This window comes from Cervus canadensis, chromosome 2, assembly GCF_019320065.1.
Source record: "Cervus canadensis isolate Bull #8, Minnesota chromosome 2, ASM1932006v1, whole genome shotgun sequence".
In the NCBI taxonomy this organism is placed as follows: Eukaryota; Metazoa; Chordata; class Mammalia; order Artiodactyla; family Cervidae; genus Cervus; species Cervus canadensis.
The window spans coordinates 7,301,489-7,318,595 of NC_057387.1; the positions used below are offsets into that span (position 1 = coordinate 7,301,489).

At 47.3% G+C, this 17,107-nt stretch overlaps 1 protein-coding gene across 8 annotated transcripts in view; it reads right to left on the reverse strand.

Moving 5' to 3' along the window:
• Positions 1-977: 977 nt before the first annotated feature.
• Positions 978-17,107, reverse strand: part of FCGR2B (Fc fragment of IgG receptor IIb) — a 29,772-nt gene continuing 13,642 nt past the window's right edge. The window contains exons 3-9 of one of the 8 annotated variants that reach the window (XM_043450989.1): positions 13,839-13,859; positions 12,354-12,608; positions 6,781-7,035; positions 5,998-6,120; positions 3,755-3,811; positions 1,685-1,725; positions 978-1,563 (exon numbers count right to left, since the gene is read on the reverse strand). In XM_043450989.1, the coding sequence (XP_043306924.1) occupies positions 1,477-1,563; positions 1,685-1,725; positions 3,755-3,811; positions 5,998-6,120; positions 6,781-7,035; positions 12,354-12,608; positions 13,839-13,859 (839 nt within the window). In that variant the 3' untranslated portion in view covers positions 978-1,476. Of the gene's footprint in view, positions 1,564-1,684; positions 1,726-2,376; positions 2,514-3,754; positions 3,812-5,997; positions 6,121-6,780; positions 7,036-12,353; positions 12,612-13,838; positions 13,860-17,107 lie in introns of all 8 variants that reach the window. The other 7 variants (XM_043450982.1, XR_006266271.1, XR_006266276.1 and 4 more) reach the window with 7 other exon arrangements.

The window sequence follows — 17,107 nt, forward strand, 5'->3', positions numbered from 1 at the left end:
AGTTTTCATGCTCACAATGAGCATGAGTTTTTGCCTATGTGTATTTGTAAACAGGCAAAAATACAATGTGATTTAATTTTAAAAATCCATATGCTTATACATATTATTATAGACAGAAACGTGGATTGAAATTTTTTAAACATTAGCATTGATTGTTTCTATTTTGTGAATTTATAGGTGATCTTCATTATCTTTTTTAGTTACCTGTATTTTAATTTTATTTTAAAAATTAGCATAGTAAAATAATTTACATATAAGTTAAATAAATTGCTAATATGTAATGTATAAATAGAGGGACTTACATTGTTATTGTAAAAAGGGCTTGAGTATGTGAACAAGATAACCACAACAGAAGAGATATGAACGGCTAATACTCTTAAACGCTCTCATTCTAAAGGCACATATTTTGGCATAAAGTAAGCCCTCAATAACCCAATAATTGCAATTACTATTCCTCATTGTATAGCAATACATGAACATGAAACCTCATGAAAACTACTCAGCAAAGGAAGCTGCTAAATTCTGAATGCAAAAATGTTGCACAATGTTCCTGTTAGGGTCCCAGGAAAATGAGGCTTCTCTAAGGACATCTCCTGAGGAAGCTGTCAGTCATGTTTCTAACCTTCCGGAACCTTCTCTGAGAAGTTCACATCCTTCTGATAACTCTAACAGGGGAAGAGCAGGGCAGAAAGAGTCAGTAAATCTCCGTTCAGGACTCATCTGAAGTTTGGCTTCCTGAGAACTGGTGTTTATTTGCCATGGGAGGAAGAGAAAGAAGACATGGAAACAAGAACACAAATTCATTGAAAGAAGGGTGTATGGTTTTAAGATGAGGGATACTTGTCCAACACTCCAAACATTTTCTTTGCCCAACCTCCTGCCCATCACTACCTTCCCAAGATCCTTACCATTGAAAAGAAACAGACCCCAGATCAGTCCATATTCTAATTGGTTCAGTGATTAAAAGATGAGGGGACTGTTGTTTGTGTAGTATTTTATTATAAAAGTAATATATGGTCTGTACAGAAGAATTAACAAAGCAAATGAAAAGCACCAATAATTCCGTCCCCAGAAACAATCACTTTTAATATATTGGCATATGTTAGTCTATTTCAAGATTTCTGAAATCATCCATGTTCATCTAATTTTTCTCATATAACCTGTAACGTATTTCCATGTTGCTACAATCTCTTAATGAAAGTAACTTACACTGGCTGTGAGAATGTACGATAGAGTCCTGATGATGAGAAGTGCTGAGGCAAGGAATAAGTCAGCGGTCAGTTATCTGAGGCTGTATCATCTGTGAATGTCAGAACAGGGAGCTTCCGGATTCAGAGGAGCTAACTCCGGAAAAGGCATTCTCCTTCTCTAGAACTGCAGTATCCTCTTCTCCTCCCTAAGAGGAGTTCAGGCCAGAAGACACCAGATCCTGGCCTCTCCGATTCGTCCCCCAAGTCCCAGGCAAGACCACGAAAACTAAAGGTGTTTCTGGTAATCAGACTCTGTGTCTTCCTCTGCAATGTCCGGGTGCGAGAGGAGTGAATAGGTGACTGTATTCTCAGCCTAGAGAAAGCAGAAAGGAGCAGTGAGGATCCACGGAGAGGTCACAGGAAGGAAGGCCACAGAAGAGGCAGCAGGGGTGAAGGAGGAGGGAGAAGGAAAAGCAGGCGGCTGGATGGCTCACCTCAGTTCTGGCAGCATCAGCTTCAGCATCATTGAGACCAGCTATGGGCAAAAAGAACAGAGATGAGCAGGCGCACTGCTATAGCATGGGGCCTATCCACACTGCTGCAGAGGCCCAAACCAGGCTTGAGGTGAGGACCACTGACCCCAGCTCAGCCCTGCAGGCCAAAAACTTCATTCCCAATCCACCCTCAGTATCCCAGACATGGCACCGCCACCAGCTACATTAGCAAAGGGAGACAGTCATCTGTACTACACCCTTTTCAGAAAATCACTGTTTTCTTCGAAGCCACCAGGCAGCTTTTGGGATTGAGATACCGGGGAAGAGGTGTGTGTGTGGGCGGGGGCGGTGTTCACTATTAGAGTGAAGTAATTCAGATTTTTGCCAGCCACAGATAGAACCTTTCCAGGTTGGCCACATGTATTGGGTTGGCCAACAGTTCATTCAGATTCTTCTGGAAGCTGGTACAGAAAAACCTGAAAGAACTTTTTGGCCAGCCCAATAGTATATCTTTGTTGGAGCACTGAAGAATCTCATACTCCCTCATATCGAAAAGAAATAAAGCGTGAGAGTGAGCAAGGGAGGCGTAAGAGAAGGAAAGAAGGAAGCAAGCAAGCAAGCCAGCCAGCACTCTCCTTGGTAAAGACCTAAAACACATCCAAATTTCCTCATGTTTTTGCCAACAAACTCACTTTGCCAGTGCGGAAAGCAGCTCAGTATCTGCAAAGCAGCATTCCTCAGGAAGTGGGGAAGGAGTCTGAGACAATACATCTAGTGTCTTCATTCATCTCCAGGACACAACGAGTCCCTGTATGCCATGCTCCAACTTCTGGAACAAACCACGTCCTGAATCCTCCTTCTAATGCATCCCTCTACAATCCCAGCAACCTAGATGAGCCTTTGGGGAAACCATCAGCCCCAGTGCCTTCCTGTGAAATAAACACCTTGTGAAATATATTTATGCCAGTGTAGTGCCTAATCCACTTGTGTTTGGACATTTTTTCCTACGTCGGTTTGGCCCCAGTGCAGACCCAGGCCCATGTCCCCACTCGGCCTGGCCACAGGACCTAGGGGTCTTGCTCAAAGTGCAGCCGGACAGCTGGGCCATTTTGCTCAAGCTCTCAAATCTGTTGGCTCTGCTCTGAGTCACACTCCAGCCATCCGAGGTGGGGTCCTCAAAGGCTTCTTTTTCCTCTCTGTTTCTGCTGTCTGGGAGCCCCTAGAGAAAACTCCAGGTCCCTCCCAGCTCAGGCTACAGTCAGGAAATCGCCTGGAATACTCCTGCTCCTTTAACATATTCCCACTTGGGCCAGGGTTGATGGGCACTGACTCTCAGAATGTCAGACCTGGAAGGCTTAGAGGTCCTCCAGGCCAATCCACTCATTTCCTCCGTGAGGTGATTAAACCCCAAGGGAGGAAACGACACTCAAGATTCCATTTTATGATAGCGACCGAGCTAGTGCCAGGCCCACATTTAACAAACCTATAGGAGTGGGCATTATATCCAGGCTTTGTTGACAGAGGAAAGCCCACTAATGTAGCTAGTACACAGAACTTTCTCGGCCTAAAATCTTCTCTTCATGTTCCACTAAGAGTTGAGCCCTTACCCCATCGCTTACCCCATCTACTCTTACCCCATCGCTGCACAGAGACAGACTGCAGCAAATCTAGACTTTATTCTCTTGCCCCCTTTCTCCTTTCCTCTAGAGTTTTATCTTTTTAATTCTATTTGCCTTAGTCTTACAACGTCTAACTCCCACCCTTTACCAGCTCTTCCGAAGCTCCACAGAAAGACCTAAATATCTCTGATGTTCTGCTCTGGAAACACCCCTAGAGTTCTAGCCCCAGAAACTCAGACAAGGCCACTATCTCTCCATCTAGGATAGGTGTTCATCTTCTCCTCATCTCCAGTGAGGTCCTCTTCAGGCCCAGGAGTTAGTCTCAGAACTGACCAAGAGATTTGAGCCCCTGCCCTCCTCCCACCGCCCCCTCCCTCTCCTGTGCTCACAAGCCGCTTCTTGATGCACACAGCAGGGTGTTACTGAGCCCCCAGAGGGGAGCTGCACTCACCTGGCTCCTCAGGGAGGGTCTCTCCCATTTCCCTGTGCTCAGGGGGTCCTGGGAGAGCTAGGAGGGGCACATAGGAGGTTAGTAGGATTACGGGGTAGACCCTAAGTCTTCAGGACCAAGGACCAGAGGCAAGACTGGATTAGAACCAATACACACCCTTCTCCCACAGACACCCCTCTCCTCCCCACTCCCCAGAGACTACCTTAGCCTGTGAAAGGGCTGGTCTAGAGAGATAGAAGTTGGCTAGGTTAATAGTAGGGACTCATGGGACTGTCAGAAAGGCCACTCCATTGCACCTTTCTTCAGCTTGCTCTGCCTTTTAAAAGCATCTCTTTCTCCCTCTCAGTTTTTCCTCACTGACTCTCTACATTTACTTATCATCAGTAACTGAGGTCTTGGCTATGAACCAATCTCAAAGTGCTTTGTGAGGTAAAAGTAGTAGTATTTTCTCTTTGTCAGTGGCTCTGAGTCTTTCTTCCCTTTTACTTTCTCCGTGTCTGGATAACTTTAGCACTTTCTCTCACCAGTAAGCTAGCTTTACAATGTTAAGAATTGTGATGATCTGCTTACTAGATTTCTATAGCACCTTCCCTTCTCTCTCAGCAATTTTATATTAATATGGGGGGAAGGAGACTGCTTTCCAAGAGGTGAGGTTCTTCAGCTGATGAGTGAAGAGATGTTTATTAATCATCTTGCTGTGTGGCAAGCACTGTGCCAGGTACTGATGGGAAGGGGAAGGAAGCACAGAACAAAGAGACATGCTTATTGCCCTCCTATGCCCTTTGGAATACACACTAGTTCTTTAAAGGTAGCCTATGTCAATTCCATGAACTTTCTGCCCTGCTTCACCTTCTTTTTTTCTGCGTCACCATTTATGGCTTCGATGGCATCAACTTGCTTACATCACCCTCCTTACTGTTCCCCTGATCCCTAGCCCAGCCCAGTGTTTCTCATTTCCATGTCTTGGCCCCCACGCCTGGAATGCTCATCTACCCTTTGCCTGGTTAACTGCTACCCTCAAACATCAACTCCTCCATAATGTTAACAGCCCATCCTGTATGATGTGAGCTGTGTGCTGGGCACTGTTCTAAGAGCTGCAGGTTCATTCATTCTCATAACCTTATGAGGTAGGTTCTATTTGTGTCCTCATTTTTCAGATTAAGAAACTGAGGCACACAGAAGTTGAATATGATGAGAAAAACAACTGTTTTCCTGAAAGAAAACAACAACAACTTGGTTTCCCTGAGTTGCCACCTAAGAATTTTACAGTATGATAATCCTGCTTACCCCCAGAGTCTGGACATTTAAGATAAGGACTTGAGTTTAGGATTCCCGCCGTTAAGTTCTCACTTTGATTTTCCTGGGGCATCTTTCGAAATAACCACTTAGATGTTAAGCCCACAAATATGTTAGTGTCCTCCACCTCAATTGCTTTATAAATAATAGTTGCTTCATACCCTGTCCCCTCCTGCTCACCCATGACCTGGGGCAAAGGACTGCCAGCCCCTTCTCATTTCTGGGATCCCTAAGTGGCAAATCTTGTGACTCTACTTCCTTTATGAGAATGTATTGAAACTGTATTTTCAATCAAAATGACCCAGGGTTTTCACTTCCCCAATCTAGGAGTTCAGATGCTGAAGGAGCTGCCAACCCCGTGTGGGCGGCTTATGCCTCCTCATTCAGCTGGTCGTGATGTGCATATTCTTAATACACCAGCTCCATCGTCTCGACACAGAGAGTAACTCACCCAATGTTATTCAGCTGGTGAGCTGAGGAGCTTAGGTTTGCACTTAGGCAATCTGACCCCACCAGCTGAGCTTCAATCACAACGCAACACTACCTCCCTATGAAGTTTTCTCTAACTGGCCCAGCCCATGCTGGGTCATTCAGGTTCTTCTATCCCTGTCACAGCCTATGCATTCTCTAATACTGGTCTCATCCCCTCTAATTACTATTTGTACTATTGTTCTATTTGTTCTTCAGTCTTCTCCACAATATTATGGACTCCCTAAGGGCAGAGGCTGAACTTTAACTTGGCATCATCCACAGAGTCTATCACAGTGCTTGACACATAAGCCAATTTGTTCAGGCCTGTTAAATGAATGAATGAATGAATAAAACATGGACTATGTCTGAATAATAAGGATTCTCTAGCCCAAAGATAAGGGTTCTAGCAATGTTTGGGGTTAGGGCCTTGGCTGAGAAGGAACTGATAACAAGAGGGACCGAGAGGAACCACAAACCTGAAATTGGCTTTCTCCTGAGGCGGAACCAGGCTACTACGGCAGCAACAATAGCCACTGCAGCAAAACAAGCGCCTATAGCCACAACTGTCATCGACGATGAGGGGTCGCTGGAGCTGGACTCTGGGGAAGACAGACCTCAGGACAGGCAGTACCCTCCCTATGCCACTTCACCCTCCCTGCCCTCCTCCAATGCAACACTCACTTCCTCCCCCAACCTCACCTGCACAGGAGTTCTGTGACCGGACTTATGCCTCCCCCATACCCTTTTGATTTCTCTGCTAATCAAATGAAGGCACACAGTTGAGTGTATAAGGTGGAGGGAAGGGTTCCTCTTAGCCCTTGGGGATAGCAGGGAGGGTGAATCTGAAGGTTGGAGGGTGAATCTCCAACCCTGGACCCCTAAACTGTTAAGAACACGCTATACCTTTGGGAGTGAATGGACATATCATGAAACATGAGAAAAATTTAGGAAAACTTCAGTTCTTAGGAATGTCCAGGAGCTTTGGGAACTTCTATACCAATGAGAAAGCTCTTTTTCACTGCTGTGCTTGGCATGATGGGCTTATATTTCAAAGTAGAATAAGAGCCTCATCACCTGTCACCTGAGAGCAGAGGGTTCCAAGCTCTGGACAGCATTTAACAAGTTGCCCATACCCCTGCCCTTTGCCCAAGCCCAGGCTTGCTACTATGGCATTTCTCAAATCTCCATTTGAGACCATGTGACTTTATTCCTAACTATCCACCTCTTCTCCCATCCTTTCATCTTGAGAGAGTCCTCACCTTGGACAGTGATGTTCACTGGCTGTGACGAGTGTGGCGTCTTCCCGATAAACGCTGTGCAGTGGTACTTGCCACTGTGACTGAAGTTGGCACGTGGGATAGAGAAGTTGGAACGCTGATAGGAAAATGTCTTGGATTTCCCATCCTGGTAGAACGTGATCTTATTCAGAGGGTGGTTTCTCCAGCTGTGGCACCTCAGCAGAATGGGCTCCCCTTCCTGGAACACGAGGCTGGGGGTCTGGAGCAGCAGCCAGTCTGAAAGACAGAAAGGGACCACAGGACCCAGAAGGTCTTGATTCAGATCTGAGACCCAGACCATCCGGGGGCCAGTATGTGTGGAGGGAAGTTTAAATGCGGAATTGCACACCCCTGGTCTCTAATTCTGGCTCCTTCATGTACGCACCCTGTGATCCTGGGTAAATAATGAATTCTTCTGGGCCTTAGTTTCCTTGTATACGGAACTAGTCACAATAATACCATTAGCTGTACTATCTACAGTAGTTGCTGGCACACAGTAGGTGTTCAGATAGGCTTGTCTTCTCGTTCCTGTCCTGGGAGATGCCAGCTGCAGCCCTATCTGGCCCAAGAGTCCTCTGCAGGAGGATACAGGGGACCCGGGAGTGAAATCCCTTCCCTAAGGGAGGGAGGAAAGGAAGAAGCCAGTCTGAGAGAGGACACAGCATGTGAGGGGGACACAGAAGAGACCTGTGTCTTTGGGGAAAGCCATGGGCATCCAACAAATATTAGCTTACTTAGTGCTTGTTAGTAAACGTGGAATTTCACTTCAGCGGGGACTTCATCTCAAGCCAGCAATGACATGGGTGGGCCATTAATTAGCCTGATGTGTACTTTCCCCCCAGTCATTTTAATCCTTTTGCTGAGGAAATATTTTTAATTTTTTTATAGTTTAAGGAATAGAGGCTTAGGTAGATACTTATAATCCTGACCTCAGCCCATGCCCTCTGTTTTCCTGAAGCTGTAGGACAGAGAAGAGTTGGAATTGGAAAGGAAGGGTAGAAAACAACAGATACATTGGAAGGGAGAAGGGGAATAAATACATATATATATATATATAGCCACACATGTGCCAGTCAACACACTTAGTCCCTTCAGCAGATCAGAATGATGCCAACCAAGCCTCTACATTGACTGGCGAGCCTGCCACATATGGGGAAGGAAATGTTCAAAGCAGAGGGAGTGAGTGACAGTGAAGAGAAAACCATGGGCCACAGCTATAGTGAGACAATGCAGAGGGAAGGTGGGGGCACCCGACTTTTGCACTATATCACACAGGCTAGAAAATCCCATGCCTAATACTGGGGGGCAGTCTTGTGTTCCACCCACTTCCTCCCCAACCACCCTTTTTAGCCCTCTTCTTGAGACACTCAGACCCTAGCTAGGCGTTTTATTCTAGGATTAGTTGTGCAATCCTTGGTTTCTAGTCTGCTTCTTTTGTAAAGGTTGGATTAAGCTAGATGGGAATGCTGAGAACTGTAGAGATTTTTTTTAAATGAAGTAGAATCCAGAGAAAATGTCAAAGCTGCTTCCACGTAGCACCTGCAACCAATTACTTCTCCTCCCTGTCTGGGGAATCCCCTCGACAGAAGGTGTACATCCTTAGAGCAGCACTTTCTTCTCAGCAAAGGCCCCACTGGTGCCGGATTTTAACCTGTACAGTGGAAGCCTCAGCCTTAGGGTGGTTTGTATAAGAGGGCCATCTGAGGTCTCCTTGAGGACAATTCTTTGGTGCAGATCCTGAGGGTAGGGCCCAGTTTCATGTTCATGGCACTCATGAGGTGTTCTTTAAGCCATAAAAGGACATTTCCATCAAACTCCTGGGAAAAAAAACTCCTCTGCAATCTCCTGGAAGCCTTGTAGAGAAGCAACAAATCTATATACCTCTACACTCCAAAGGCTAAGGTTACTAGACAGGAACACAGGGTCGATGTCATGAATCCTGGCATAGGCAGAGCCAAATGGAAGTTTCCCAGGTCTCATTCCCCATGCCCAGCTCTCACTGATAAAGGCCCAAGATGTTGGAGAGAGTGCTTTCATCATAACTGAAATTCCCTGAACCCCAGCTAGAGTGCTCTTGACCCCTGCTGCATTTGCCCTGGATGATAGCATGGATGATCTCAGAGGAGCAGAAGCAGGGTCCACACTGGTGAACACAGGATAGTGAGCTTCCTGAAACTCTTTCATTTTTTTTCCCTCTTCAGCCAGAACTGGCAGCTACAGTTCACACAGTACCTCTTAGGGCAACTCATGAAGCAGAAAACTCTTGGAGCCATAGAACTCTTCTGCAGGAGTGTACTTCCCACAGCGCTGGAACTTTGGGAGATTTGTCTTCTTTACTGCTGAGTAGACGGGTTGTCCCCTTCACTGGAGCTGCCTGGCTGATTCTTATTCAGCCCTGTCAGGAGGCCAGTCTACAGTGGCTTATCAAACTCTTTCAGTAATGGAGAACTTTGGGAACGTTTCTGCTCAGTCCTGGATACCAAAGCCCTCAGTTATCTGGGTGAGCATGTGGGGCTTCACAGTGCCTTGCCGAGGTTTGAGTCGCCATCTGTCTGGATACCATGGCTAGTGTAGAAGGTGGTATTGATGAGCAGGGGCCTTGGCTGCCAATTCGTCGCTTGGTGAATTAGCATTCCCATTGGTCGCTAGTTCAGCTTCTTCTCCAAGACTGCTCTCCTCGTCCATGGTCTTGGACTCTCTGCTGCCTGAGAACCCTTGGCAGGAGCATTGAACTCAGCGTGGAGACATCATCTCCCTCCTCCTTGCATTGGACAGCCGATGTCTGGGGTTGTCCAGTCAGTGCAGAGACTGCACGAGGAGAACAGCTGGGCCCTGTGTTGTGGTGGCTGAGGGGCAGTGAGGCTCGTGGGTGCAGGTGCTGCTGGGCCAACTGGAGGTGCGTAGCTGGGTGGAGGAGTACTGGGTCTGATGGTGCTGGAGCTGTAGCCAGTGGTCGAGAACAATCTGCGATCGGATAACCACTTGTTTCTTCAAGAGCTGGATCTGTTGCTGTTGCTAAATCAGTGAACGGGGCTTGATGGGAGTGACCGAGTTCGTAAGGGTCTGGCTGGGAGCAGATGTGGCTGTCCGTGTCAGGTTCGTGCCCTGCTGACCACTCCCATCTGCTTCTGCCTTCCTGGCCACTGCACTTTCTGCCTCTGGCTAACATTCGGGCTCAGTCACTGCCTGGATGTAGGCAAGGGCTCCACCTCTCCTGTGCCTTTCCTCGGGCAGCTCCTGCCACCACCTATTCCTCATGAGGGCGACTCACCCAAAGGCCCAGGTGCAGGCCCACCTCTTCCTGGACCCATGAGCCTATGTCCAGCCTCCACCAGCTGGACTAAGGTTAACAAACTGACCTGAAGCTCTAGAGGGAGTCTGAGCCACAGCTAGAGCCTGGCAAAAGGCCTGGGGTAGGCCAGAAAAGAGGCATTAAAAAGCAAAAGCTTTGCTGTCAAAGATCCATACAGTCAAAGCAATGGTTTTTCCAGTAGTCACGTATGGATGTGAGAGTCGGACCATAAAGAAGACTGAGCACCGAAGAACAGATGCTTTCGAATCGCGGTGCTGGAGAAGACTTTTGAGAGTCCCTTGGACAGCAAAGAGATCAAACCAGTCAATCCTAAAGGAAATCAATTCATTGGAAGGACTGATGCTGAAGCTCCAGTACTTTGGTCACCTGATGAGAAGAGCCAACTCATTGGAAAAGACTCCAATGCTGGGAAAGATTGAAGGCAAGAAAAGGGGATGACAGAAAATAAGATGGTTGGATGGCATCACTGATTCAATGGACATGAGTGGGAGAAACTCCAGGAGATAGTAGAGGACAGGGAAGCCTGGTGTGCTGCAGTTCATGGGGTCACAAAGAGTCAGACATGACCTAGTGACAGAACAGCAACAAAATGGGGAATAGCCTTCTGAGTGGAGCCTTGGGCTGAGACCCGTTGTTCCTCATTGCCAAGTTCTGTACTCAACTGTATCTGCATGGACTCCAGGAGCCTGAGCAGATGGTACCTCCTGCTGGACTACAGCCACTAACAGGCAACAGGATGAGTTGAAAACTAAAGGCACATTCTGGACCAGGGTCTGCTTTACCTAGGATTGGTTTCCCAGCTGCGGTCTTGGATACACCTAGGCCTGGGATAGGTAGAGGGAGAAGGATGTCGTGCTCCCCAGTAGCAAAGATTGGGTCAAAGTTGTAACACCAAAAGAGTTCATTCTGGGATTGGCTGGTGAATGGGGAGGCTGATGCCGTGGCCTGACTGACTGGGGCCTGGGTGGTGCTCAGCTGCTGCTTCTTGCTGGCATTTGAGGTGCTGGTCTGCTGCCTGGCAGCAGTTGTGGCCAGCTGGACCACAGCCAGGCCATGCAGCTGGGCCTGCTGAGCTGCCGCTGGACACAAATTGGTGTAAATACTGAGGCCCACGGAGCTGCCCCAGCAGTGTCTGCAGAGCCTGCCCTGCCTTTTGTTTATAGCATGCCTTGCCTTCTGTTGGCACTAGTCTCCATGGTAGCGGTCCAAGGTCCCCCGGGCTGGTGTTGGGCTCGAGCACTTCATATCTAGCTCTGCGCCTAGGTCCCCCAGGGTGGCCCACCTCATGTGCCAGTTGTTCTGTAATCAGTCACAGTGGCGGGGGGTGTCTCACAGAGTCCTGAGGAGAGGAAGCCCCTCCGCTCCACCCCTTCCTGGAGGGGCAGGGCACAGGGCTAGGGCCCTGCCAGGCCACGGAGGCTGCCCTCCATGACTGTCCTTTCCTGCTAAGCCCAGAGGGTAAAGATGGCAGGACTGGGACTGAGGCCCACCTGGCCTATTAGATACTTATGAGGAAAATTGGGGTATTCAGTGAGGGAAGGGGACTAAATGAACAGTAACAATGATAGTATTTATCATAATCACATTGCAGCTTTTTTTTTTTTAATGGAGAAACTATGTCTTGCCAAGAGCTTTGGAAAATCATTGATTTGTTCAACAAACATTTATTAAGCCCTGCCCTGTGCCTGTGGCTGGAAATATAAGGAGATTAAGACACAGTCTCACCTCAGTTGCACAGAGAGAGGGCAGGGATTAGGGAAATGCTGATTCTCACCAGAATCTCGTGTGGGAGGCAGTGGTATCTCCATTAGCAGGTGATGAAACTGAGGCTCAAAGGTAAATGAAATCATGTTTACACAGCTAGTAATTCCCAGGGCTAGGATTCAGTTGTACATTTGACTGCCATAAAAATGGAAAGATTTCTATGAATTAGAGATTTTCTTCTGCTTCTCTCACACCCAGATGCCTGTTGGTGGCCTTGTCACCTTCTTGCTCAATCAGCACCAAGATAAAGGAGCCCAGCATATTCTGAGAAATCTCTTAGGAACTTCCACCTCACCACTCACACTAAGCCAAGGAGGTGGGTTGAAAAGGGAAATGGGTGGACCAAAACCACTTCAAACAACTCACAGCCATGCTTTCCAGTAAGTAGGCAACTGCCCTTTCCTAAAAACCTCTGCCATGTAAGCAGATTCCATCTCCCCTTGTTCTCCCAGACTCTCCAGGGCCTTCCTCCACTGACCGGAAATCACATCCAGATGCACAGGGTCGCTGAGGCTGGTCTGCTCCCTCTGGCACCTGTAGGATCCACTGTCATTGCTGCCGGCCTGAAAGCTGTAGCTGGGCTGGTTCTGGGTGTGGATGGAGCTCCCGTTATGGAACCACATGGTGAGGTTGCCGTCATAGAAGCTGGTCCCCTGGCACATCAGCGTCACATGATCCTCCCTGAGCACATTGATCCACGCAGGCTGGATGCTCACCACAGCTTTTGGGAGATCTGCTGAGGGGCAGAGAGAGGAGGCAGCGTGAGGAAAAGGGACCCCAAGGGCCTAAGCAGACCCCAAATCTCAGATGATGGAAAACTGTGGCCATGCTGGGGAGATCAAGAGAAGAACTCAACCCAGAACAGTTCTGCAACTGAAGGCAATTCCTCCAACTCATGTGGCCACACAGGGGCCCCCAGGAACCCAGATTCTCTCAGGGAGCTTGGCTCCTCCTCAGAGGAGAAGGTGTGGGGTAGGGAAATGGGAGAAGGGGCAAGCAAACAGTCTAGAAACACAAACACACCTCACCCAAGGAGCTCTACCCAGTTCCTTCTCTCTGTCTCTATTTCTTTTTCTCTCTCAAACTCACACTCACAGACATGCACACACACACACACTACGCATACATCCTTTGGGGAATCACTCCCCCACCCTCATAAACTGAGGCATTTGGACACTAGTGGATAAACTGTCTTCCCAGCTGGATGAAGACAAGGGGGCCATCTGGTGGAGGTGCCAGGCTGAGAGTCAGAGGTCACATTTCTCGTCTGACCTGTTTCATTCTTTGTCCTTTAGACTAGACCTGTCCTGACACCCAAGAACAGAGGAGTCTCTATGGCCTCAGAAGAATAAGAGTGAGACAGACTGGAAGACCAGTGTGGGGAACCCTGGATTCAGTGACCAGGGAGAGCCCCACCCCCTACCAGTCCTGGGTGGTGGAGAGGTTACTGGTGCTGAGAAAGCAGTGCCCAGCAGTGTTCACCCCACCCAGCTGCAGCCAGTAATACCGCCTCTTAGTTCTCTCCAGGGTAACAGGCCCTGAAGACTTCAGATATATGCAAAGTAGATGATTTATCGACCCATGGGGATAACCTAAGCAGATCATGTGCTTCTGGATGCGGCTGAAACTGAAATGTCCTGGGCTTGTGGTTTAGTTTGGGGAGAAGAAGGCAATTGAGACAGAGGACAGTTATTTTCTGTGACAGAATCTGTGGGGTCTCATCATAACAGAAGCAGGAGGGCCGAGGCATCTGTGTCCCTTGGCTGCCCACCGCTGGTGGCTTCAGTGGGAGGGTGGGAAGCAGGAAGGAGAAGGGTGCAGGGCTCCTTGTGGGTGCAATTCCTCTTTCCTGGCTCTACCTCGGTCCTGGGTTGCTGGTGCATCCAGAGTTCCTCCAGACAGGGTGCAGGCAGCAGAGAGAGAGGGTGGCTGGGGGACAGAGGGGATGTGGGGGAGCACTTACCAGGTTTCCCAGCAACAGGAACTGTGAGAGAGAAAGCAGAGATCAGCCTGGTGTTTGCATATGATGATTCATCATTACAAATAGTCATCAATCCCAGGTCAGATTCCCTTCACCTGCACAAAGATTTCCCTCTCTGCGTTATTCCCTTTCTCTTCTGCATCACCCATTTCTCCTTCTCAGCTGGGTATTTCCTACCAACATAAATATGCTCCAGGATGTTTCATTAAAAGGATAAAAATTTCACTTGACCCTGCACAGAATTCCAAAATTGTTTCTCTGCTCCCTTTCCCAGCCTGATTTCTCAGTTCTTTTTCTACATTGGCTATCTTCATTTCTTCTCTTTCCAATCACTGAACCTCACTAGTCCACTAAAACTTTTCTTATCAAAATAACCAGTGACCTCAATGACAAATTAAATGGATATGTTCTATTTCTCTCCCAGATTCCTCCTGTATAAGTGTATATCTTTACCATCTACCCAGATATTCATGACGGAAAACTGAAAATCTTCTTTTATTCCTCTCCCTCCCAAACCATCTACCTTTGCACCAGTAAATTCTTGTTCATCCTGCTTCCAATTAGTCCTTAAGTGCATTGACTCTAGTCCACGTCCAAACTACTTTAGGCTACCATCAGCTTTCTTCCATCTCCTAACTTAGCTTTTCCCTTCTTCTGTTCCCCCTGCACTTCATTCCCCACAGAGAAGCTAGAATCATTTTTAAACTAACAAATCAGATATCAGCCCCCTGCTTACAAGCCTTCTAGGTTCCTCCTTTGCTCTTAAAATAAAATGTAAATATTTACAAGGCCACACCTGATACGGTCCTTGCTCACCTCTCCAGCTTCATCTCGTGCTCTACTTTGCCGATTCACTGAATTCCAATAATACCAGCCCTCTTTAAATTCTTCAGACTTGGAGCTTTTCTGTATGCTGAACTCTCCGAACCCACTTCCTTTGTATCTTCAAATGGCTTAATTCTTATCTTGCTTCAGGTTCTAGCCTAAAAGTCACTTCCTCAGAAAATTCTTTCCATATCATCCTGTTAACACAGGCTATTCTCTCATCTCCCCCACAACAACTGTTCTTATCAGAGTATCCTGTTTACAGCTTCATAGCCACTTCCCAATTTATATTTATGCATTGTGCTTTTTTATTTATTGTTTGTGTCCCTCAGTAGAATGTAAGCTCAAAGAGGGCAATAGCCATGTTAATTTTATTTACCAATACTCTGAAAATCATTGAGTGTTACCTAGGTGAGAGATAAGGGAACCCAAAGTTGTGATGACATAGAAAGTGAAGATGAGGACATAGGCATAAGAGAAATTTAATAGGCAGCAAGAAAGTGGCACTGGATGAGGTATGGGGGGTTGTAAATGGGTGACCAGGAAAATAGTTAATTGTGCCCATACAAATAGAAATGTTAGGAGGAGAAGAACATTTGTGAGGGGAAGATGATAGTTGGAGTTTGAATGTGTTTTGTTTCTGAGCTGACAAATCAATTTGCAGGTTTCCAACTGGGAAAGTGGAAATATAAAATTGTATCTGACACAGCAAGAAAGATAGGTTTGGAAGTTATTGACATAGAAGTTAGCTAAAAACCAGAGTGTGCAGAAGTGACAAGGGACAGTACAGGAAATGGGTGAAGAAGTAGGACTAAGAGGAGGAGGAGAAAAACAAGTAAGAGATGAGAAAAGTAGAGAGAAGTCATCTTCCACTTATTCACTAAACAAATACTAGTGAATATTAAATATGTTCATAGTCTGTATCGTCACTTTAAGGGAGACAAAAGGCTGTGTCTCCCGTTCACTGATAAATCCCCAGGTCCTAGAACCGAGTCTGCACATAGCATTTATTTCATGTGTAAACAAGGTAGTTTGTGGAATCTTTGGAAAGCAGAGAGTACTTGTACACACTGCCTGGCTCTAGAGGAAAATCTCCCTGGAAGAGTAGGATTGAGCTTTATTAAGTAGGCAGTGCAGCAGCACTGAAGGCGTTCGTGAAGTATAGTGGCTCACCCACAGCTATAGTTGAAGAAGCCCTGGCTTCAGTGTGTATCGGGGATTCAGAGAAGAGGAGACAGGCGCAGTCAAGACTAGACCAGAATGTGTTGTAAAAGATGAGTTACAGAGCAGTGGAGACCTAAATCCTTGGTGACACCAAAAAGGCATGTGGACAAAAACGCCAGAAGTCTCTCCCAGGAATCTTGCCTAGGCCTCACATGGATATCACCGTGGCAGGAGCAGGGAAGTCTGCGCCTCTCCAGGCCTGAGCTCCTTCGTGTGAAAAAGTGAGGAAGTTCAGTGTGCTCCTTTTTCATACTAGTCTACTTCATTCCATTTCACCTTGCTCATGGGGGAATACTCTGCCTTCCTCATCTCTACCTCTTGTCCCAGAATCACCCAGCACCAAGGGCCAGGGCTCCCAGCACTGACCAGATTTTACTACCCATCATAGCATGTAACTTGGGAAATGGCTGGTTGCATGTCTTCCTTTGGGGCCATCCTGAGGTGGATTTGATGGTCATACTCCAGAAATTGAATTTGCGGGGATATTCCTGGTGATACGGCTCCTCTACTTGGCCTTCCCTAGACTCTCTCTCCCACCAGCATTATCAGTCCATTGTCCCTAGCCCAGGGCTGAGAACATGGCCAGAAAGTAGCTCTCAATCACAGCCTAAGATCCTCTCCTTCTCTTTAATCAGTGATAGGATACACCTCCTTGTCTGCACAGTGAAAACAGACATGCGTGATGTCTCTGGTCTCACAAGTGATGATTCTAGAATTGCCTGGCTTATGTATTCTCTGGTCCCTATTCCCTGGATAACCGGGATCCTCTTGTGCTTTTTCCCAGGTGGATCTCCTTTCGCATAAAGAGAACAGGCTTCTTCTGTCTGAAGTGGTTTCAGGGGCACAAAGAACAGCCACTGCCCCCCACCACAATGTGTTTTATTGCTTCCCCGCATCTCCATGGTATCACTGACTCAATAGACATGAGTTTGAACAAACTCCAGGAAATGGTGAAGGTCAGGGCAGCCTGGCATGCTGCAGTCCATGGGGTCACAAAGAATCGGACACGACTTAGCAACTGAACAACAACATCTCCTATATGCCTAAGACATCATCAGCCCTCTGGCCTAAGATTTGGTCCCAGTGAAACATACATTTCTAAGGAAGATAAACACCTTGGCCATCGTTAGTCCTTCAGGTTTGGCTCACTGGACTTTCCTCAGAGCTGGTTCTGCATGGTAGGTGGTAGATTACCAGGGACC